At 39.8% G+C, this 24,961-nt stretch overlaps 2 protein-coding genes across 2 annotated transcripts in view; one reads left to right on the forward strand and one right to left on the reverse strand.

The window, feature by feature from the left end:
• CENPF (centromere protein F) overlaps positions 1–12,738 on the reverse strand; it is a 64,356-nt gene extending 51,618 nt beyond the window's left edge. The window contains exons 1-5 of the mRNA XM_003130395.7: positions 12,621–12,738; positions 9,165–9,367; positions 8,134–8,330; positions 1,341–1,462; positions 490–581 (exon numbers count right to left, since the gene is read on the reverse strand). Coding sequence (XP_003130443.5) covers positions 490–581; positions 1,341–1,462; positions 8,134–8,330; positions 9,165–9,326 — 573 coding nt within the window. The 5' untranslated portion in view covers positions 9,327–9,367; positions 12,621–12,738. The remainder of the gene's footprint in view (positions 1–489; positions 582–1,340; positions 1,463–8,133; positions 8,331–9,164; positions 9,368–12,620) is intronic.
• PTPN14 (protein tyrosine phosphatase non-receptor type 14) overlaps positions 1–24,961 on the forward strand; it is a 365,153-nt gene that overhangs the window by 115,231 nt on the left and 224,961 nt on the right. The window contains exons 4-12 of the mRNA XM_084978023.1: positions 2,364–2,517; positions 3,401–3,493; positions 16,722–16,783; positions 17,645–20,189; positions 20,434–20,611; positions 20,833–20,938; positions 22,424–22,530; positions 22,641–22,747; positions 23,750–23,913. The gene's annotated coding sequence lies outside the window, so the exon portion shown is untranslated. The remainder of the gene's footprint in view (positions 1–2,363; positions 2,518–3,400; positions 3,494–16,721; positions 16,784–17,644; positions 20,190–20,433; positions 20,612–20,832; positions 20,939–22,423; positions 22,531–22,640; positions 22,748–23,749; positions 23,914–24,961) is intronic.

The following is a 24,961-nucleotide window of genomic DNA, read 5'->3' on the forward strand; positions in this document are numbered from 1 at the left end:
TGACTTAAAAGAATTGGGGAAGTTCTGCTGATAACATTCTCATCTGAAATAAACCTGTTGTTAAGAATGATCCTCAGACATCACGTCCTTAGCAGCAATGACCATATTCCATCAGAAGCCCTGAATATGAAGCAATAGCATGCAGGTACCAAAGCCAGCCGGGGATGACTCTGGTCCCACCCTTTCCAAACACGTTCATCATCATCAGATCTTTACGGAGAAATAATTATGTTGCCGCGGTGTCTGTGGAATTCAGGGAACATGTAATATTTACGGGTAAAGTAATCTCTCAAATCTATTTTTACTCCACTCCTTATCTATTTTTAAATTTAAAAACAATATAACCGATGAGCCAGGAACTTTATTTGCTCAGTGTAAGAAAACTGTGTCAGTTCTATGTAAAACAGATTTCTGTCCTTCCTTGTTCTGCCCCATATCAAAATACTTCTTCACCTGCATATTCTACTAGAAAGCCCATAATTAGCTTACCTTTGCCTGCAAGGCTTTCACCTCTGCCTCTAATCTTTTTCGTTCTTCGACTTCTTTATTATATTTTTCTTTTAGATCTTCATATTTGGAACCTAATAAACACAGACAGTGAGATACAGTTTTACTTCGATCATTGATTTCACAAAGGGATTCACAGAATCATGACAAGGAGTTTCTTGGTGGCCTAGCAGTTAAGGATCCAGTGTTGTCACTGCTGCGGCTCAGGTAGCTGCTGTGGCGCAGGCTCAGCCCCTGGCCTAGGCACTTCCATATGCTGTGAGCATGGCCAAAAATTAAAATAAAAAATAAAAGAAAGCCTTCTAGAAAAAAAGATCATCACGATAAGTAGTGTAGAAATGAGTATCTTAGTACATCAGGTGGAAAGAATGTTTTGCTTATGGCAAGAGACACTGATCAAATTACTCAAATATCAAAATACATGGAAACACAGATGTTCTGAATATTCCCAAACTGAATTTTTTACATCTGAGACCTACACAGCAATTTGTAGCAACACCAGATCCTTAACCCACTGAGTGAGGCCAGGGATTAAACCAGCATCCTCACGGAAACTATGTTGGATTCTTAACCCACTGAGCCACAGTGGGAACCCCTAAAAATGAATTATTTTAAAAACACACTATATAAGTATAAAGTGAAAAGTTTAAAGGCTTATTGATGTGATGGCTCAACATAGTTCAACAGATACACAAATGTATATGTAACTAGCTGTTGAATATTTTTTTACTGTTTAAATTGGAAGTTGAATTCAAAGTTGAATGAGTTACAATCTTTGGCAGAATTAAAATCTCAATAAAATAGTTATTTATACAAAGGGAGAAAATCCTTACCGCTGTAATACTGGCTTGGTGTGAGTGGAGTTGTAAAAACTTTTTGTGGTGTAATGCATGGATTCAGAGACACATCTGCAGACTGGGCAGCCTGTTGGCTTCTTTCAAGTTCAGATTTACACCTGTGAGAAAAGGACCCAAGAGGATGCCAAATCACAGCAACAGCTACAAAATTCCAATATTCCCAGAGAGCAATAAACTTAGGAAAACCCACCTCCTAGAATTCCTACTATTTCCTTTACCCAACAGACATGTACTACAAACCAACTTATGAGAAAGATATAACCTCAGTCCCTGGCCTTCAAAGGAACTCAGTCTAGCTGGGGAAGTAGACATATAAACCAATAATTACATGTGATAAAGGCTATAATGAAGATCTGTAAAAAGCACCATAGCACCATAGCAGCAAATAAGCACTGTGGCAGCAAAGAAGAGCTGGGAGGTGGGGACGTAGTCCAAGCAAATTTTATATTCTAAACAAAGAAAGACACAGTGCCACCAAAGAACCCAGGATTTCAGGAACATGGAAGGAAACTGGTGTCCCGGGCTCAATACTATAATACCGTCATGACAAAAACATAGGCTGGATATACATCCCATGTCTTTTGACATCTTTAAAAAACAGATATAATAATCAAGTTAACATAATGCATCCAGAAAAGATACAGCAGAAAACAGTTCCCCAAAAATGGAGAAAGTAAGTTATATATTGTCATCCTCTGTATCCATGGAGCCTTGGTCCCAGGACCCCCATGGATAACAAAGTTGGCAGATGCTCAACTCCCTTGAGGGTATCAGCCCTCTGTATCCCCAGATGCACAACCGTGGATACAGAGGGCCAACTGTATTGTATATGTGTATAGAATAGCCCTACCATTTAAGTTCTAAACTTTCAAAATCCAGCAACCTAAGAGCGGACTCAACTTGTGCAATCTATAATGTCTCTGATTTTAACCTAACACAAGAAATTAAATGAACACCCTAATAGAATGGCTAATGATGTGCACTATTCTCTCTGTCAAGGACACATCACCCCAGTAGGGAGTGAAGAAAGTAGTGAACAAAGTACCTCCATGCCCTAGTCAGCCCAGCTCCACATTCAACCCAGGAGGAAAGAAGCAATGAAGGAGCTGAAAATGGCCACGCAACAAACCAAATTATCACATTCAAAGTTACGGTAAGTAACAGCCCTCTAATAGCTATGTTCTACTGATATGAATAAGTAACAAGAAATAAATGAATTTAATCTTACTATTTAACTCAGTATTTTCCTTTTTTTTTTTTTTTTAGGGCCACACCCAGAGCATAAAGAAGTTCCCAGGCTGGGGGTCAAATCAGAGCTACAGCTACAACCTACACCACAGCCACAGCAATGCCAGATCCGAGCCTTGTCTGCAACCTACACCACAGCTCAGGGCAACACCGGATCCTCTGACCCACTGAGCGAAGCCAGGGATTGAACCCGCATCCTCATGGATACTAGTTGGGTTCATTTCTGCTGTGCCTCAGTGGGAACTCCCTAAGTCAGTATTTTCAATATTACCGTTTCAACTTATAATCAATATGAAAATCATAATAAAGTACTTTACATGTTTTTTTTTTTAACCAACTCTTCAGAATGTGCACTGTGTCCTTCCAGCACGCCTCAGTTTACACTAGCCACATTGCAAGTGTCCAATAGCCCATGTAGCCACGGCTACCACAATGGACACTGCAGGTCTGCAGAGTGCCAAAGCCCTAACAAGGCGGGTGACTCCAGAGTTGAGTTTTGAAGAACCCCGCAAAATCGGTGTTTCTCTTCCCTTTCAAATTCACCTCTTACCTACCCTGTTTTCCTTACCTTTTCATTTAAAAAAAAAAAAAGAAAGTTTGTTAATTTTAAATATTAAATAAAAGTATACCCTGGTCCTATTCTTATAAATCTTTTTATCTCCTGTCTCCTAGAGAAAAAACATAAGCCACCACCACCAAAAAAAGCATTAAGTCAAGCTGTCTTCTCCTAGGTTTAATTTAACTATATGAGATTGCCCATATTCACCAGTTTTTAATTAACATTTCAGATGTTCAACTTAACTCATTCAAGATGTTCCTGAAATGTAATCATGGCCATTGATGGAAAATATAAGTTCCTACCCTGCTCCTGAGCTTTACAGGTGAGAATTTAAAAACTCTACTCAAGGAGTTCCTGTCGTGGCTCAGCGGAAACGAATCTGACTAGTATCCATGAGGACACTGGTTCAATCCCTGGTGTTACTCAGTGGGTTAAGGATCCGGCATTGCCGTGAACTGTGGTATAAGTCACAGACACACCTCTGATCTGACGTTGCTGTTGCTGTGATGTATGCCAGCAGCTACAACTTGGATTCGACCCCTAGTCTGGCAATTTCCATATGCCACTGGTGAGGTCCTAAAAAAACAAAACAAAAAAAATTAAAAATTAAAAAAGTTAAAATAAAAACTACATGCAATTATTTTTATAATTTATAGGTTTTACACTATTAAGTTTTTATATTGTTAATAGCTTTTATAATCGAAATAGTTTCTATAGCCTGAGGTTATATAATTTAAAAGCTTTTATAAATATCTATATCCATCAACATCAAGGTAATAAATTTTTTTTTTCTTTTTATGGCCACACCCTTGGCATATGGAAGTTCCTGGACTAGGGGCCGAATCGGAGCTGCAGCTACTGGCCTACACCACAGCCACAGTAAAGCTGGATCGGAGCCACATCTGCAGCACCCTATTTGCAGCTTGAGGCAACACCAGATCCTTAACCCACTGAGAATCCTTAACCCACTGAGCGAGGCCAGGGACCAAACCTGCATCCTCAGGGATACTACTTGGGTTCTTAAGCTGCTGAGCCACAAGAGAAACTCCACTAAAAATATTTTTAAAGTAAATGTTCTGGAGGCCCCTTGTGGCCTACCAGTTAAGAATTTGGCATTGTCACCACTGTGGCCCATTGTTATTGCTATGGCTTGGGTTCAGCCCCTATCCCAGAAATTTTTTTATACTGTGGGCACAACCAAAATAAATAAATAAATAGGAGTTCCCTCATGGCTCAGTGGGTTAAGGGTCCAGTATTGTCACTGCTGTGGCTCTGGTTACAGCTGTGGCACAGGTTGAGTCCCTGTCCCGGGAACTTCTGTATGCCACAGGTATAGACAATTAATGATTATAAAGTAAATGTTCTATGAGGGTATCCTATCTCCATGATGGTGATGATAATAGCTAATAACAACGGATAATAAGGATAATTCTGGAGTTCCTGTTGTGGCTCAGCGGTAATGAACCCGACTAGCATCCATGAGGATGTGGGTTCGATCCCCGGCCTGGCTCAGTAGGTTAAGGATCTGGTATTGCTGCGGCTGTGGCACAGGCTGGCAGCCACAGCTCTGATTGGACCTCTAGTCTGGGAACGTACATATGCCACTGGTGCGGCCCTAAAAAATAATAAGGATAATACCAGTGCTAACAATTAACAGTTGCTACATCTCATGCTCAACTCTGAGCACTTTATAAAGCAGTGCTATAAATGGCACTTTTCAATGAAATATAGAAGTGTACACAAAAGCATCCATTCCTCAAATGTTTCCTCAAATACAAACATTCTGGAGGTCTTTTGTGGCACAGTGGGTAAAGGATCCAGCGTTGTCACTGAAGCAGCTTGTGTCACTGCTGTGGCACAGATCTGATCCCTGGCCCAGGCACTTCCACATGCCACAGGCACAGCCAAAAAAAGAAAAAAGAAAAAAAATAAAACATTTCAGTCTAAATTATTAAAACCAGTATTTCTAATATTGGCAGCCAAAACGTTCTTTTCAAAGAAATAATTATTCCAGTGTACTGAAGTGAGTTTCCTATTTCCCAAGCACCTGCTTTCCAAAAGTGAATGCCTCTCTTAAATTCACTCATTCACTCAACAAATATTTGAGGACATACAAGTGCCAAGTGCTGGGAATACAATGATCAACAAGACAGACAAGGTCCCTGTTCTCACAGAGTTTAGGAAAACAAAAACTCAACAAAGTAGAAATTTATCATTCTAACACTACACCTTTTAGATAGCTACCTTCCCCCAGGGATAGGAAACAAGGTTAGAAAAAGGTTTTGTGCATCTAAATTATCATCTCCACAAAAAGATAAGAGTAGAGTCTCCCCTTGGTACCTGCAGAAGATTGGTCCCAGGACCCTCCTGAATACCTGCAAATGTTCACCTCTCATATAAAGTCACTTAGGTAGTGTGTGCATATAAGCTATGCCCAAATGCTTTATCTCCAGGTTACTTAAAATACCTAATACAACACTGTAGTATTGTATGCTAGGTAGTTACTGACACAACAAATTTAAGTTTTGCTTTTGGAACTCCTGATTGGTTGACTCTATAGATGCCAAACTCATGGGTACAGAGAGCCAAGAATAATTTTTAAATGTTTTAACTTTCAAAAATATGTTTTCTTTGTAGGCAGCATTAAGATTAGTGTAGCTGTGGTAAGAAAAAGAATCTTGATATCAAAATATTTATGAATTATGAATGGAAAAACAGTAACTTTACAATAATGCAGTAATACACATAACACCCTCACCTAAAGATCAGTTTAAAAGTTAAATTAAGGAGTTCCCATCGTGGCTCAGTGGTTAATGAATCTGACTAGGAACCATGAGGTTGCGGGTTTGATTCCTGCCCTTGCTCAGTGGGTTAAGGATCCAGTGTTGCTGTGAACTGTGGTGTAGGTCTCAGACGTGACTCAGATCCCGAGTTGCTGTGGTTCTGGCACAGACTAGCGCCTACAGCTCTGATTCGACCCCTAGCCTGGGAACTTCCACATGCCGAGGGAGCGGCCCTAGAAAAGGCAAAAAGGCAAAATAAATAAATAAATAAATAAAAGTCAAATTAAATCATGTACCCTTTGGTATGAGGCACTGAGAAAGGCACATCACTAGTTCTATGGTATCCTTACCAAAAATTCATAACCTCAGTCTGACCCAGGGAGTCTCCATTCCGGATGATTTTGCACACCCACCCTCACAAAAGGCATGTGGCAATGCCAGGTGACATTTTTATGTCAAAGGGGCTACTGGCATCTAGTAGGCAAAGGCCAGCAATTCCAAGTGCACAGAGCAGCCTTCCACAACAAAGAATCATGCAGTCCAAAACACCAGCTCTGCCACTGTTAAAAAATAGCCAACAAATCCACACTGAAGACTAATCTACAAAAGAGGGGACTAGAGCTCTTTAAAAGTGTCAAGGTCACAAAAGACAAGAAACTGCCACAGCTTAGGGAAAAAAAAATAAGCAAATATCAAATGAAATGTAGAATCCTGGATCAGATCCTCAAATAGCAAAAGGACATTACTGGAGGAGTTCCCATTGTAGGTTAATGGAAATGAACACAACTAGTATCCATGAGGACGCAGGTTCGAGCCCTGGTCCCACTCAGGCATTGCTATGAGCTGTTGTGTAGGTAGCAGACGTGGCTCAAATCCATGTTGCTGTGGCTGTGGTGTAGGCTGGCAGCTGCAGCTCCAATAGACCCCTAGCCTGGGAACTTCCATATGCCATAGGTGCAGCCCTAAACAGAAAAGAAAAAAAAAAAAAAAAAAAGGACATTACTGGAAAAAAAGAGTGAAATCCTGGAGTTCCTGTAGTGGCACAGTGGTTAACGAATCCGACTAGGAACCATGAGATTGTGGGTTCGATCCCTGGCCTTGCTCCGTGGGTTAAGGATCTGGCATTGTCGTGAGCTGTGGTGTAGGCTGCAGATGCGGCTCGGATCCTGCATTGCTGTGGCCCTGGTGTAGGCTGGTGGCTACAGCTCCTATTCGACCCCTAGCCTAGGAATCTCCATATGCCGCAGGAGCGGCCCTAGAAAAGGCAAAAAGACCAAAAAAAAAAAAAATTTTCAATAAAATAAATTTTAAAAAGAGTGAAATCCCAATAAAATCTGTAGTTTAGTAATAGTATCAAATTAATGTTTATTGCTGGTTTGGTTGTTGTACTCTGTAAAGATGTCAACAACTGTTTCCATAAGTCTAAAGTTATTTCAAAATAATTTTTTAAAAAATTTTCTGGGGGTATACTTATGGAATTAATAATGGGGCAATTTGCTAAAGTCTTTTTTGCTTTTAGTCTTTTATCACTCCTTGTTATTTTGGCAAAATTCTTCTATGAGTGCAAAAAGATTCCATTTAAAAGGTAGCAGTGCTCAGGTCCCACTACATTTCTTCTAATTAATGCCTCTAGTTGCTTAGAGATTTTTTTTTTTAAATAGAAAAGTAGTAATAAGTACTATTTTTTCATTTTGCTTAAATATGGCATCAAACCTGGAGACTTGATTATGTAATGCTTAAGATGGAAGATGACCCTTTGCTCCATACCAGAAAATAACACAACACTGTAAATAAACCATCCTTTGATTAAAAAAGAGGAGTTTCCAATGTGGTGTAACAGGATCGACAGTGTCTCTGGAGTCCTGGGACACAGGCTCGATCCCCAGTAACACCTGTGGCTTGGATCTGATTCCTAGCCCAGAAACTCCATATGCCATGGGGCAGCCAAAAAAAAGAATAAGAAAAAAGAAAAGATGGAAGGCAGGTCTCTCAGATTTATACTGTACTCAGTCATGCAATGATAGGACTGAAGTATATAAGAATTTTCCTCAAAATATTGTTTATTCTACTAGAAAAAAAATTGAATATGGAATAATTACATCATGAAAGCAAAAGATAGATGCATCTGATGTATATATACAAAGACATCCACAATAAATACCATTCCCCCAAAACTTACCTTTTAAGTTCCTGTTCCAGTTTTTCTATTTGTTTTTTGCTGGAGTTCAGTTGTCCTTCTTGGAAATTCACCTGTGACTCCTTGACTTGAAGTTCATGAGAAATCTTCTGCTTAGTCTTCTCCAGATTTTCACAGATTTCCATCAAGCTTTGGTTCTCCCTTTTCAGATTTGCACCCTCAGTTTTTTCATTCTCGACCTAATGGGGGTTGTTCCAAAGGAAATAGGTCTCTTTTTCATGAGCTCACCAAATATTATTTGAAATCTGAGTTTAACACTAATGACTAATTTTGTGATATGGTTGTAATAATCCAGGTGTCAGTGCTGATGAACACAGAAATTTTAGTTGATCTCACTTTGAAGTCCATTAGTAGAAAAGTTCTATAAAGTTCTACAAAGTCACTGTCTTTGTTAGGGCTACACATCCCCATCCTGGAAAGAGAAGCTTTAATATGCTTTAAAGAATTAAAAAATTGAAAGTAAACCATATAAACCTTCCCTTAACTATTCATTTTCAAGTTTAGCTGCTAAAGCCAGTTAATAGAAGAAACCGAAAATTTTTCCCACTTAGCAAAAACATTTTTGAAGCAGTGATTGTATTACTACCCTGATGGCTGACGCAGAAGTACAAAGGAAGCACTATTTAAGTTTCTATTTACTAGTCCTAAGAGATCTGGGAATAACAAGGTGGAAAGTTCAGTCTCAGAACGCGATATCTATTTGGACTGTAAAGTGCTCTAACACTGACCCCAGATTCAGAGCCAGAGACTTTTGGTCATGTTGGTGCAGGATACAAAAGCAACACCCAATTCATGGCCCCAGCAGCCCTACATATTCGTAGGTAAGCAGAAATGAAAACAGAGGATGGAGAAAATGAGGTAACTACAGAAAAAACACAAGGACTCAATAAAGGCGGGGGGATTACCCCCTAAAGATAACGTAATCATTTTTCTCCAGATTTAAAAGACCAAGATAAAATTGACTCATCCACATGATGAATGAATTGTTTTAAATACCCGCATTTCAGTGATACCTTCTGTTTTTGCTTCTGCAACGCAGCCTCCAGGGTTTCAAGCTGAAACTGCCTTTGCTGCCTTTCTTTCTTCAGTTTGTCCAGCTGTCCTTCAAGCTCCTGGATTTTCTGAAGAGCTCTGGTAGGCAGGCCTTCCTTCCATTCTTCCAAAGCCCAGCTCATTTTGCTCTCCTCTCTTTATTATTCAAACATTTACAAATAAACTGAAAAGAATAACGAGACTATTGGTCTAACAACAGTAAAAGGAAACTTAAAATCTCAGAGACTAAGGAATCTATATAACCACCTCTAAGAATCAAGTTTCAAAACTTCATGTTTCACACTATGGAGGTTCCTCAGAAAACTAAAAATAGAACTAGCGTATGATCCAGAAATCCCACTCCTGGGTATGTATCTGGACAAAACAGTAATTCAAAAAGATACATGCACCCCTATGTTCCTAGCAGTACTATTCACAATAGCCAAGACATGGAAGCAAACTAAATGTCCATTGATAGATGAATGGATTAACATGTGGTACATATCTATAATGGAATACTACACAGCCATAAAAAAGAACGAAATCATGCCATTTGCAGAAACATGGATGGAACTAGAGATTCTCATATCTGTGAAGTAAGTCAGAAAGAGGAAAACAAACACCATATGCTATCACTTAAATCTGGAATCTAAAATATGGCAAAAATGAACCTATCTATAAAACAGAAACAGACTCACAGACATAGAGAACAGACTTGTGGTTGCCAAGGGGGATGGGGGAGGGAGTAGGATGGACTGGGAATTTGGAGTTAGCAGATATAAACTATTAACATTTAGAATAGATAAGCAATGAGGTCCTGCTGTATAGTACAGGGAAATATATCCAGTCTCCTGGGACAGACCATGATGGAATATTAAAAAAAGAATGTGTATGTGTGTATGACTGAGTCACTTTACTGAACAGCAGAAATTGACACAACATTGTAAATCAACCATACTTTAATTAAAAAAATTCACATTTCAAAAGATAACCAAGTATAACATCCATCTTCTCCACCCTCTGCAAAGGTGACTACCAATAACTGTGAAGTAGTACACAGCACACTAGTTTGGCTTTCCCTTGCTTTCTGTTTTTATTTCTCATTTTTTACTTCTTCTATCACTCAGTTTGTTTTCATTATACAAAACATGAATATTTAGTTATAGTTTCAGGGAAATAGATCTTACAAGACAAATAAAATGCATGATAAGTTATTTTGCAAATGCTCTTCTTTCCTCTCTTCATGGTGTTAATTCCTACTCACACTCTGTCGCTCTTCCTCCAGGAAGCCTTCCCTGAGGACATCCATCATAATCTGGTCGTATCTCCCCATCATAGTCTCTTATAGCACAGGGGCCCCCTTCTCTTCCCAGATGGTTATCATTTGTTGAGTCAATGCATGAATGAACAAAATGCCATTTTAGCACTAGATCACTGCAAAATGCAGCAAAATCATTCTCCAGACAGACCTTGCCCAGGAATCAGGTATACAGCCTTAGCGATTCAAATTCCTGCTCAGCAACCTGCAAGATGTGGGACCTTAGGCATGTATTTAACTGCTTAGGGCCTTGGTTTCCTCATTTGTAAAATGGGAATAATAGTAGTGGCAACTCTTTAAAGCTTTAGAACAGTATCTCCTGAGAAGCCTTCTGTACATGTTAGTGACTATATTAGTCCTTGAAGACATTTTTCCATTTGTATATTTCTGCCTATGGTACCAAGATGTAAATGACCTACCTCTTTCTCAGACATATCTTAGAAAATTTAAATCAGCTGGGAGACAAGTATGGCAATTATTCTTTATTCAGTAACCTTTATAACGTCAATGAAAGAAAAAGCATTCATTTTCCAGTTATTTTGGCAACAGAGTCCGTTTTTTGCTAAATGAAACGATCCACAACTGTTTTCGTGTTTTGTTTCAATTGAATTTATCAATGAAATTTTTTATCAGAACAGCTAGTAAGTAGTTGATGAAAGAATATTAAAAAACTGTTTTCAGAAACCGAAAGAAGAGCGAGGGTCTCAGAAAACAAAATTTAGATTCAAGCCTTGGAAAGCGGTTTTCTCTGGCATTCACCGCCCCCCACCCTCAGTTCTTTGCACACAGCATCTTAAACTCTGCAGCCATTTACCCAAAAACTACTGAAAGGAACCTCGTGCCTCTCCACCAGCAAAAGACAATTTACACTGCCCCATAGGCTACTCCTTCCACTCCAAACTAACTTGCTCATTCAGGAGCTCAGGGGTGAGAGCACCATACCTCAGAGGCACAGGACTGTAACTCCAAAGCAATTCTGCCAGCCACTGAAATCGTTACATCGAGACGCCATAATGAACAAAATATTAAAAAGAGCAATTTTAAAAGATAGAGGTGGAAGTAAGCAGAGGGAAGACTGACAATTTAAATGCTTTTCTGATTCAAGGTCCAAGAGACAGGAACAAATAAATGGTTAAAGTGCTCACCAGACCCAAGCTCATTTCGATTCGAGGGGACTTGGACAGGTACCAACCATCAACAATCTATGTGGAGCCACCGACACAAAAAGGACAAAAAAATGTAAACCTCCAAGTAAGAAGGTAGGGGGCGGGGTCGATGGAGAATCCTGGATGTCAAGGTTCTTGCAAAAAGTATCGGCAGGACCAGCCTCCTTCTAGAAAATGTTCTCTCTTTTTGTCTCAACTACGTGGAAGACATTCTCCATGGCCGAGTCACTCAAGCCCGAAAAGCGCCCAAGGTTGCGCTTTTGTGACCGTGTGACGCACCCACGCCCAGTACGGCAGGCCCGTTTCACGCTTTCCCTTTATCAGAATCCCCCATCTCCACCAAGAAACCAGAATCCCCGCCTACAGGGCCCACTGCGGGCCCGGGAATGAAAACTCTCCCCGTCCTCTAGACAAGGTTCGAGGACAGGACACTTATTCCTCGGTCTTCATCCCACAGCGGAGCCAGGTACACAGACGCATCCGAAGAAATGTGAAAGGCAAAAAGAGAAATGTTCTCGCAACCAGCAATAGGCACATCGGGCCGCCGCCCAGATCAAGACCCGTGTGCACCTTCTCCGTGCAACAAAGGACAGTCCAAATTACAAGTAGGAGCCACTTGTTTCCGGATCCGAAAGGCTGCCAGTAAAATACCTGCTGATCTCCCAGTCTTCCGCGTTACAGAGGAGGAAACGGATTCCCCAAAGGGCGAGGCCGTGACCGAGCTGGGTCTCTGGACCCTAGTGCTAGCCGACTTTTACCGGGAGCAGAGGGAGCAGAGGGAGCAGAGGGGCCGATGCTCCAGCGGGGTCAGGTGGGAGGAGACGGCGGCCCTCCGCACCTTCAGTGCGCAAGAGCGGGATCTCACAGGCACCCCGGTCCCAGGAACCCCCGGCGCAAAGCCAGCGGCTCCATCATGCCCGCCGCCAGAGCCGGGACCCAAGCCGGACGCTCACCTTGCTGGCGAGGAAGGGAAGACAACCCTTCAGAGAGTCAGATCCAGGTACAGCCTCCGCGGGTTTGGAGCCCACAATCCAATTCAAACTGCCCGCGACCGCCACCGGTTTTCGATTCGCCCTCTTCCGGCCGCGACCAAACTCGCCTCCAAGCCTATTGGGCACTGTCAGCAGCTGCGAGCCAATCCGCTTCTGCACACTCGGACTGCCGCCTTTGATTGGCCCTTTCGGATAGATTTAAAAATCAAGCCACACCAGGAGAAAGGCCAGTACCGAGGCTACTAGGTTTTTTGTTGTTGTGGGAAGTCAGGGACCACGTGCTTGAGCTGAGGCTGGTAGACCAAAAGAAGCTCTATTTCCGCAGCAGCCAGGGACTGGGCAGACTGATTAGGAGGGTGTGGTCTATCGGCTGCAGCCAGCGGGAGTGTGCTCTCTGGCGAAAACCCTTAATACTGCGCACACGTATCTACTTATTTACTAAACACATAATTGAGGAGGGCATAGATACTAGGTACTCTGTTGCCATGCATTCTTCATCCAGTGTCATTCTTAAGAATTCTTTAAGGAAAGTATTCTCGTTTCTATTTAAAAGTTAGCAGGCTCATAAAAAAAAGGCATTTAAAATTGAATCTAGGACACGCAGGATTTCACTCTTAACTGCTGTTCTCTGTTGATCGTATTCTAGAAAATGTGATTCTGTGCGTTTGTGAGCTGGAATTCCAGGGCAGAACATGTAGCCAGAGAAATTGTCAAGAAAGTGTATAATCGCTCCTTTTTTATGAAGCTCACTGGTATTGTGTATATTTATGTACTCGTTTTATTTCCCTAAACTAAAAATAAGCATCTAAGGCCTGGAGCAAAACAATGAATTGTTAAATTAATATAACTGTGATGCTGTTGTCCTCCTCAATAGATTCCAATCTTTCATTAGACTGTCCCTGTAGCCTCTTGCCTTTCACTGAAATTCTGCTAGTCTTTCATTACCCAATTCAAACCCCACTTTCTTCTTAAAACTTGGCTATTCCCACCTAGTCCTTAGAAATAATAATTTAGTAGGTCTTTACTAGAACTTGGTTTATGCTTCACTTTTAGGATTTTTACCATATCTTTTAGCTAAACATACAGATATTGATGTCTATGTTTGCGTCTGGCTCCCTCCTTCAGACTCAAAAATTCCTGTAAGTTTTTTTTTTTTTTTTTTTTTTTTTTTTGTCTTTTTGTCTTTTAGCCATTTCTTGGGCCTCTCCCGCGGCATATGGAGGTTCCCAGGCTAGAGGTCTAATCGGAGCTGTAGCCGCCAGCCTACGCCAGAGCCACAGCAACACAGGATCCGAGCCGCGTCTGCAACCTACACCACAGCTCATGGCAATGCCAGATCCTTAACCCACTGAGCAAGGGCAGGGATCGAACCTGCAACCTCATGGTTCCTAGTCAGATTCGTTAACCACTGCGCCACGACGGGAACTCCAAGATTTTTTTTTTTTTTAATTCATCTTTGCATTCCTAATTAGTCCCTGGTAACTCTGCACATAGTAACTTAAACATAAACCATCTCGGGGAGTAAAACTGCCAGCTGGGGAAGGGACTTGTTCTCTACTACCCTTGGAAGCCCCAAGGAGAGAGGAGAGCACAGGTAGGGGAGAACTTTTATCAGACACTGCCTTATCAGCCAGTCTCTGACTTCAACACCAATTACCATTCCATTGCTTCCCAGGGTAACTTTTCAACTATTAGCTGCCTAAAGACAATAGAACCAGAAAGACATATAACAGAGGATTTTCAAGGTCTGAATGAAAAATTTGCCTTCACTCTTCTTTCATTCATTACTTAGCAGGTATCTGTTAATGACCACTGTATAGCCAAGCCTTGTGCTACACTCTTCTATAATAAATAAGAAAGAAATGCATTCACTTCTCGAACAAGGGCATTATGTGGTGCAGATTATTGTAGCAATTTCAGTGATATTTCTATGACTTCAATGTTATGGTTCCCTTCCCCTACCTCTATTTTTCCCGTTTGTTTATTTTAGGGGGAGAACTGGGTGAAAGCTAACCAATCAAATGTAGATGTTTTTAGAGGGTCCGTTTTCAGCTCCTAGCCTTTCTTTTTAAAATCTGTTTCCTCACTGAGCCAGTCCACTCTCTGGACTATTCATCCACCATCTGGACTTTCTATCTATGCATCAGCGCTCTTGAGTCTTTCTAAGTTTTCCTCTCCAGCTTAGATGCAGGGCCAGTCACACTTTTTAAAGGTTATACTCCATTGAGGGTTATTATAAAGTATTGGCTGTGTTTCCTGTGCTGTATAAGATATCCTTGTAGCTTATTTATTTTATGCATAGTGGCTTTTACCTCTTTTTTTTCCTCTCACTGTCTCTTTTTTTTTTTTCTTTTTGTGGTTGCACCTGTGGCATATGGAAGTTCCCAGGCTAGGGGTCAAATCAGAGCTGCACCTGAGGCCTACGCCACAGCCACAGCAACACGGGATCCTTAACCCACTGAGCAAGGCCAGGGATCAAACCCCCCATCCTTACAGAAACAACATCATCATGTCTTAATGCACTAAGGACACAATGGGAACTCCTGGTTTGTACCTCTTAATGCCCTACCCTACCTGTCCCTCCCCGCTCCCTTGATCCACTAATTTTTTTCTATATCTGTGAGTCTGTTTCTTTTGGGTTAAATTCATTAGTTTATTTTAATTTTTAGATTCCACATGTAAGTGATATCATACAATATTTGTCTTTTGCTGTCCGATTTATTTCACGAAGCCTAATACCCTCCAAAAATATATATCTCACATCTTCTTTGTCCATTCATTTGTGGATGGACTTTAGTTTGCTTCCATATCTTGGGTATTGTCCATAATGCTACTTTGAACATTGGGGAGCATACATCTTTTCAAATTCGTGTTTTTGTTTTCTTTGGATGTATACGTAGGAGTGGAATTAGTGGATAATATGGTAATTCTACTTTCAGTTTTTTAAGGAACTTCTGTACACTTTTTCCACCAAGGCTGCACCAAACTGCATTCCCACCAGTGGTATAAAGGGTTCCCTTTCCTCTACATCCTCACCAACTTTTATTATTTGTGGTCTTTTTAATGATAGTCATTCTGGCAAGTGTGAGGTTATAGCTCATTGTGGTTTCGATCTGCAATACTCTGACGATTAACTATGTTAAGCATCTTTTTATGTACCTTTTGGCCATCTGCATGTCTTCTTTGGAAAACTGTCTATTCAGGTCTTTTGCCAATTTTAATCAAGTTGTTTGTTTTTTGATGTGGTGTTATATGACTCTCTACATATTTTGGATATTTATCCCTTATTGGTCACATCATTTGCAAGTATTTTCTCCCACTCATTAGTAGTTTGTCCTTTCTTTTTTTGTCTTTGTTTGTTTGTTTGTTTTGCTTTTTTAGGGCCGCACCCATGGCAAATGGAAGTTCCCAGCTAGGAGGCGAATCAGAGTTACACCTTCCGGCCTACACCACAGCCACCCAATGCTGGATCTTTACCCACTGAGCGAGGCCAGGGATTGAACCTGTGTTCTCATGGGTACTAGCCAGATTCACGTCTGCCGCGCCACCATGGAACTCCCCAGGCTGTGTTTTCATTTTGTTTTTAGTTTCCTTTGCTGTATAAAAGCTTTTAAGTTTAATTAGGTCCAATTTATTAATTTTTGCTTTGTCTTAGGAAACAGGACAAAAAATACCTATTTAGCTATGATTTATGTCAAAGAGTGTTCTGCCTGTTTTCTTCGAGGAATTTTATGTTTTCTGGTATTACATTTGAGTCTCTAATCCACTTGAGTGTATTTTCATATATAGTGTTAGGGTATAGTTTCATTCTTTCACAGGAAGCTTTCCAGTTTTCACACCACCACTTACTGAAGAGACTGTCTTTTCTCCATTGAGCAAGGCAGGGATCCAACCTTCATCCTCATGGAGTCTAGTCAAGTTCTTAACCCGATGAACCACAGTGGGACCTCCGTTTTTTTTATTAATGTTTCAGCTGTATGAATACTAAAAGCACTTTACAATTATCCATATATCTAACTATGAGATTGTCTCTCCCACTACGTTGTTGGTTCCATGAGAAAGCAACCCTGTCTGAGTGGTGGGAGCCATGGTATAAAATTACTGGGACATTACTGGAACAAATGGTAAGTGTATTTTTTTTTAATAATGATTTTTATTTTTTCTATTATACAGGGTTCTGTCAATGAGTGTATGTTTTTGATTTGATTTGATTTGGAACCAGTTGTTGACATTTTTCCATCTCTCTTTTTTTTTTTTTTTTTGGCCAAGCCCAGGGCATGAGGAAGTTCCCAGGTCAGGGTGCAGTGCCCCAAGCCGCAGCAGTGTCAACGCCAAATCCTTAATCACTAGGCCACCAGGGAACTCCCCATCTTCTTATTTGCAACACTTGTATGTTTATATGGTTTAAATGCTTTTCTTGTAAGCAGTGCGTGAATTTATTTTGTTTTTGTCCATTATGAAAATCTAGATCTTATAAAAAATTATTGCGCTATGAACTATATAAAGTACACTTATTTTAGGTGGATAGTGTGATGAATTTTGAAAAATACATACATCTCTCTTAGCAACACCCAAACCGGAAAACATTTCTTCATACCCAAAGGTTTTCTTGTGCCCCTTCCCTCTTATTCACACTAAAAACTCTCAGGCACAGGCAACCACTGAACTGTTGTCTGTCACTATACATTAAATTTGTGTTTTTCTAGAGTTTCATGCAACTGAAATTACATAGCATGTACTCATTCGTGTCCAGCTTCCTTTGCACAGAATAATGCATTTGAGCCTTATCCTTGCTGTTCTACATGCTTGTGTTTATTCTTTATTAGTAATATTTCTTTGCATGGATATATAATTGGCTTATCCATTTATCTGGCCTTTTTGTTTTGTTTTATTTAAGCATAGTTGATTTACAATGTTGTGTTAGTTTTAGGTGTAGAGCAAAGTAATTCAGTTATACATATTTTTCACATTATTTTCTCTTATAGGGTATTACAAAATACTGAATATGGTTCCCTGGGCTATACAGTAGGTCCCTTTATCTGTTGATTGACATCTGTGTCGTTTGTCATTTGAAGCTATTATGAATAAATTGTCTATGTATTTATTTATGTGTATAAGTCTTTGCGTGGAAAGTTTTCATTTCTCCTGTGAAATGCATAAGAGTAAAATTACTGGGACAAATGGTAAGTGTGTGTATAACATGTTTTGCTTATACTTTTATTTTCTTTTCTTAAAATATTTTAGTTTATTTATTCCAGTTTTATCAAAATGTAATTGGCATACTTCACTGTATAAGTTTAAAGTATACAACATAATTATTTGACCTACGTATAGCATGCAATATTTTCACAATAACTTTAATTAACAGGCCATCATCTCATAGGTAGAAAATTATTTTATTTATTTATTTATTTATTTGTCTTTTTTAGGACTGCACCTGCGCATACAGAGTTTCCCAGGCTAGGGGTCTAATCAGAGCTGTAGCCGTCGGCCTACTCCAGAGCCACAGCAACGCGGGATCCGAGCTGCGTCTGTGACCTACACCACAGCTCAGGACAATGCCGGATCCTTAACCCACTGAGCAAGGCCAGGGATCTAACCCACAACTTCGTGGTTCCCAGTCAGATTCGTTAACCACTGCACCACTATGGGAACTCCTTTTTTTTTTTTTTTTGACAATTAAAGAAATAGAGAAAAAAAGAGTTTTTCCTATGATGAGAACTCAGGATTTACTCTCAACCATTTTTGTATATAACATGTAACAGTGTTATCATTACCCTGTTGTGCATTACCTTAGTACCTACTCGTAACTATACGATTGCACCTTTTCGCTGCCTTCATCCAACCCCCACCCCCATCCCCTGCCTCTGGTAACCGCACATCTGATCTCTTTTTCTATGAGTTTGTTTTTGAAGCATAATTGACCTACAAGGGTAAGTTAGTTCCTGTTACACAACCTCGTGATTACACATTTCTACACATTTCAAAATGATCACCACAAGTCGTCTAATTACCATAGATGTGTAAGAAGCATCCACTATCTTTTCCAGAGTGGTTGTATATTTCACATTCCCACCTTGCAGGAGTGTTCTATGCCTGAGCCACATCATCACCAACTAGCGGTAGTCAGTTGTTATGTCATTCTAATTGGTGTGTATGTTATCTCACTGTGGGTTTAATTTGCACTTCTCTGATAACAAATGATATTGAGCCTCTTTTGACACGGTTGTTATCTAGTTGTATATCTTCTTTTGTGAAGTGTCTATTGAAATATTTTGCCTATATTTTTATTAAGTTGATCTTCTTCCTATGATTTCTCATAGAGGCTGGATACAAGGCCTTTGTCAGATATGAGCCCATTTCTATTTCTTGATGATGTCTTTCAAAAAGTAGAAACTTTTCATTTTGGTGGAGTGTATTCATTTTTCTCTTTTATGCATCATGCGCTTTTTTTGTGATGAAACTGCCCCAAATTTACAGACAGTCTCTCCTGTTTTCTTCTGGAAATTTTATAATTTGAATTCTTTAAGTTCATGATTTGAACATTTAAGTTCATGACCCACTTTGAGTTTATTGTTGGGTGCGAAGTTGGGATCAATATTTACATTTTCCCAAATAGAGATCTTGCTCTTCTGCCACCATTTGTTGAAAAGATTAGCCTCTCTTTATTGAAAGTAACTTCACTGAAAATTAATTGAATATACAAATAGGGATATATTTCTGTCTCTCTATTCTGTTCTCCCGATCTGTATGTCTATCTTTTTACCTGAATCACACTGTCTTAATTAATATAGCCTTATAGTAAGTCATGAAATTAGGTAATGTAAATCCTTGGTTTACACCTATGATCTTTTTGAAATTGTGTCATTTATTCTAGGATCTTTATTTTGCATAAACATTTTTTTGCTTTTTTTTTTTTTTTTTTGGCCAATGGACATTCAGTATTCATTCTAGTTTCCTGAAGTTGTCTTTTATTTATTTATTTATTTATTTGGCCACACTTGTGGCATGCAGGAGTTCCTGTGCCAGGAATTGAACCCATGCCACAGAAGTGACCCAAGCCACAGCAGTGACCATTCCAAATCCTTAACTTGCTGAGCCATGAGGGAACGCCTCCATAAAAATTTTAGAATAAGAATATTAATTTTCCAAAAGCTTTCTGGAATGTTGATTGGGGTTGTGTTCCTAGGTGAGCAGTAAATAGCCAGCACCCTTGGATTTTCTTGATTTATGGCACCAGAAAAACTCAGGCTTTGGCCCAGCAGCAAGCTGAGAGCCACTACAGGGCAAAATCAAGGGAGAGTGCTGTGCCTGACCATATCATCCTCAAACCTAACAACACCGGAGGTAACTCTGGCAGATAAGGCCAACCCTCTGGCAAGCCTCAAGGACAGAGTCATTGCACAGACTCCCCAGCATCCTGGAGCAAGGCTATGTTTTCTCCAAGAGGGAATGACTCACCATTTGAAAGAGGCTCCTGGTCTGCTACTGGTTTTAGTAACAACTGAGCACCTGAACTTGCAACATCAGGTATGTTCATCCCTATCTGAGGTATTGTCAGACCCACCAAGTCAGGCATTCTAGCGAGTGCAGCAGGAACCCTAACCCTAACCCTAACCCTAACCCTAACCCTTGGGCAGTAAGGCCCAAGCGGGTCTAAAGGACACAAATAACTTACATAAACAAGTCACCAAAAGTCAACTAGTTCTGTTTCACCCAGGCTTTGCCTCAATGCACATCTATAGATAATACACATCCATGCCTATCTTTTTAGGTTCCCCAAAAAAACCAACAAAGGAGAAACTGCCTAATCCTCATTTACAAATGGGTTGCCTGAATATGATGGGTGTCCTGAAAATAAACTGCCACTCCCTGCATCACCACAAGGTGGAACTTCAGTGGGCAGAGCTGTGAGCAGAACAGCTGATCGTCTACTTCATAGGGAGGAAAAGGTAGGATATACTTCTCTTGACTTCTCCCCCTCCCCTCTCTCACTCTCCCTGCTCCCCACATTGCTTCCTGGAATCATCACCCAAATGAACTGCTTCCATCCAAGTCTTTATCTTAGTCTCTGCTTTTGAGGAACCCAATCTACACAGAAGTTGCCATACATATATGATTTATTATATTCATCAAGTGAAAATTCCATCTTGGTCTCTCAAATGTTTGAAAGCTTCTATTATACAGGCAGAACCTCGCAATCTCATCTGTGAAATTAAAAATGTAATCATAATGGATTCGCCTGGTGCTGATGGTTTTAGACCAGAGGTTTCTGATAGGTAAGGGTCTTTTATGCTTATTTTGTACATATCTAGACTTCTTTGACCGGGAACCACAAGTTTAACACATCCTTTGGGACGAGAATTAATTTTCAAAGCTTAATACTAAGGGATTCTTGATCCCTCCAGGAAAGAGAGGCTTGAGGGTAAATATTACATATTCAACATACCAGCATGATTTTTTTTTTTTTTTTGGTCTTTTTTAGGGCTGCCACCTGCAGCATATGGAAGTTCCCAGGCTAGGGGTCAAATCCGAGCTATAGTTGCCAGCTTACGCCACAGCCACAGCAACGCCAGATTGTTAACCCACTGAGCAAAACTAGGAATGGAACCTGCATCCTCCTAGATACTAGTTGGGTTCATTACTGCTGAGCCACAACGAGAGCTCCCATGTTAGCATGATTTCAATAAAGTTGGTTACAAAAAATAAAATTTCAAATTCTTCACGTGTTTTAAGTAAACTAACCAGAAACCATATGAACATTACTCAATAGTAATTACTGAAGCACAAGAAAAAGGATCTAAAACTTTTAAGAAGACTTTTCTATTCCCAACCACTAGGTGATCCCCTATACTTTAGAAAGTCTTTAGAAATTATAGCTGATCCGTACCTCCTGGGACATTATCCTTCTACCACCCCTTCTTTCCTTAGTCTATCTACTGTTCTTGTTTACTCTCTTTTTAAAATATTTACTTGCTTAAAATAGAGGAAAATCAAAGGAAAAAAATAATTCATAATCTTTCTGCTTATATAATCTTTCTTAGTAACAGAATAATAAAACAATGTGGCTCAGTGGGTTAAATGTCCCACGTTGTCACTGCAGTAGCTCATGTCCCTGCTGTGGCACAGGCTGGATCTCTAGCCCAGGAACTTCTGCATGTTGCAGGTGTGGCCAAAAAAACACTTTCTCTAAGGTATAAAAGATGAATTCAGGAAACTAAAATGAATATTGGACATCCACTAGATTGAAATCGTAATTGCTTAGTTGAGGTCAGTGATGTCAAGATATTGCCAAAAATTCACACAACCAGTTACTGACCAAAACAAAAACCAAAAAAAAACTAAAAAAGCAAAAAAAGGTGCAAATTAAGCAAATAATTTAAACAGATAAAACATTTTCATTTTGCAATCGGTTACCTTATAGAAACACAAAACATATTCTCACAATTCTTGCGATAGTAAGGTTTATGAATGTAATGATATAATCTATATATTTTAAAAGTGTCAGTAGCATTTTTTAAGGGGGAAACAGGTTCACCTAGTGCTTATTTCTTCCAAGGTATTAAAATCAACATTCATTATATTTTCTAGTCTTCAGTTGGAAACCTGATCCTCAAAGAAAGAACGTGGCTGCTATAGGTCCACGTTCCCAAACAGGCAATGACACAGCCAGAAATAAATCTCTCAACTTGCAAGACAAGTTCGCTCAAGGAGATGACAGTATTTATATGATGTGACCGAATTTACGTTCAATTTATCTCTAGCTCACTTTCAGTGTCAGTTTTGATCCAGGTGTTGGATTGTCTATGGAGTAAAATGCTTGATTCTCCCAGCCCCCTCTAACCAGGGGGCTGACATCTTGGAATAAAAGGTAAAGGAATTCCCTAATCCAGGAATAAAAATTTAGGGTCCCTAAGAATATCATGGAAAGGTTTTTTTGCATGCTAATTTTGAAGTTATACCCTTGTTCTGACTTCGCAGGTTTGGAAGTACAGAAGTCCACTTTGTGAAGCATCCTTGTGGTCCGTAGAGAAAATGAACATACTTCCTGATTTGCTTCTATTGTCCTGGCATCCCTCTGGTTTAATGTGTGTCCCAGAATTGTTGTTGTTGTTGTTATTAACAAAACGTTCTTTAAAATAGTTGTATTAAGCCAAGCTGGGTTTGATAGATTACTTTGTACTTCTGTATTCTACCATGGCCTTTGCCAGTAGCGTGTGAGAGATGTGTAATAAGCAGAGTTCAACATTTAACATGTGGTTAAATCTGAACCATCGGTGATAACGCCTCTCACTTTTTTGAAACCCGCCTTGACACAGATAAGTCCTCCGCTTTAAGGATAGCGTAGCTGTCAGTATGGTTGCATACAGGCATCTTGGAACAGCTAACTTCTGGTCCTCAGTGAAGTGGGAGAAATATGTCCGGCTGTCCCTGGTGGTCCTACTGGTGAATGAGTCATTGTGCCTTAGTCCAGAGTGAGGCCCTCAAAGTGGTCCCTGGTGGCCTAGCGGTTAGGGATCCTGCCTTGTCACTGCTGTGGCTGGAGTTCAATCCTTAGCCTGGGAACTTGGGCTTGCCGCAGGCGGCCAAAGGGAAAGGCAAGATCCCTATCAAACACTTTGGACTTCCCTTTGTGGTAACTGCAGTTATCAGTGTAGTGGTTCAGGTCACTGCAGTGGCTCTGGTTCAATCCCTAGTCCAGAGTGCCTCAAAAAGTAAAATAAAAAAAAAACAAAAAAAAAAACAATCGGCCTGGGAGATGAGGAAGCTGCTCGTTGGCCAGCAGGTGGGGTCGTTTTGAAATTTTGTGAAATAAATGTGGGGAGTAGAAGAATAAATAAATGTGGGGAGTAGAAGAATGCCCCAGTAGAGCTGATACAGAGAGGTGTGAGCAATCCCGCTGAAATGGTTTTGTCTCATATTAGCCAGTGTAAATCTACAGTGATTTATAGCTATCCCCCACTTTTCAAAAGTTGGGTTTACACCAATTCTGGTACCTTTTTTGGCTAACTGGAACAACTCTGAAGGAGACTTGCACTTTCACACAAAAAGGCAGAAGGTGAAAATAGCATTTCGTGTTTGTTTTGCAGGAGCTCTTATCGAGGCAGCCCATACCCGGAGCAGTGAGAGTGGCACCACCAGACTCGTTCCCCTGGACCACACGTGGCATCTCAGCATCTGTCCGCCATAGTTGTGAGCACCTGTGCTTTACCTGGATTCATTCTGTGCATTGCTTAGCCAGATGGGTCCCAAGGTAACTGCTCCTTCGCTTTACACTGTTTCAGCTTAACGGAAGGTTTCATGAGAACACTCTACTTCCATAAAGCAGGGGAAGCTTGTATTTACTTTAATGCTGTTAACAATTTTTAAAGATTTTGCAGTGAACCCTCTCAGCAGCAAGAGCTCAAGAAGCAAAGCTAAGCAAAACAAAAACACATGTTTGGTGAAAATTAAGTACGGAATTTTTATTTGTCAGTAGATTTGATGATAAGTGTACAACATACATCAAATGTTTCCCAGCGTTCCACCGCCCACCATGGGACCTGTAGTAAGGAAAACTAGATGACATAAATATGCTATAAAGACCTCAGAATTTGCTTGAAATCTTAGTCATTATTTTAAAGTTCTCTTGGACAAGAAGCAATAGCCGTTAATGTGTTTGGTTTAATTAATAGAACTCTGCAGATAGCTAAATGACTCATTTTTTATGTCACCAATTGCTTCAAATTTAAAAAAATGAATTCTAATAATTCAATTTTTCATGAAATTTATGGAATTAAAGTAAAAACCTCACTAGACCTTATTGTGATTACTATTGTAAATTCAGTTAAAAAGTTTAATTTTGAAGATAAAGTTACTCGTTTTGTGAGGAGCATATGAGTACAAATTCTGCATACCATCTATCTCTTGTCAATAAATTTCTTACTAAATAAGAGATATAGAGAACAGAAATGTTCTTCAAAACTTTTAGAGAATTGTAGTTCTTAAAATTTGGAAACATGGAGATACTGAAATTTATCCAATAAAAGCAAGGAAATTTTGAATAAATTAAACAGTGAGAATTTAATCAACTTACACACTTCACTTTTGAAATTCTATCACTGTGCCTTGGAATATTCAGACTTGTGGAATAATCTTTTGATGGATCCTCTTGTTTTTATTTCATAAATGTATATTCTGAAGCAAGAGGAAAGGAAGCTGGCAAAGCTAACAATTTTGATGCATCTAAATAACACAAAATATTTTAAAGAAATATAGAGAGGCAACATACTGACAAGTTTTGTCAAGGATTTTTTTTTTTT

The sequence above is a fragment of the Sus scrofa genome, chromosome 9, assembly GCF_054392235.1.
Source record: "Sus scrofa isolate SSC_HxYL_T2T_F1_AM1 chromosome 9, Sscrofa_HxYL_maternal_Yorkshire_Landrace_v2.0, whole genome shotgun sequence".
Lineage (NCBI taxonomy): Eukaryota > Metazoa > Chordata > Mammalia > Artiodactyla > Suidae > Sus > Sus scrofa.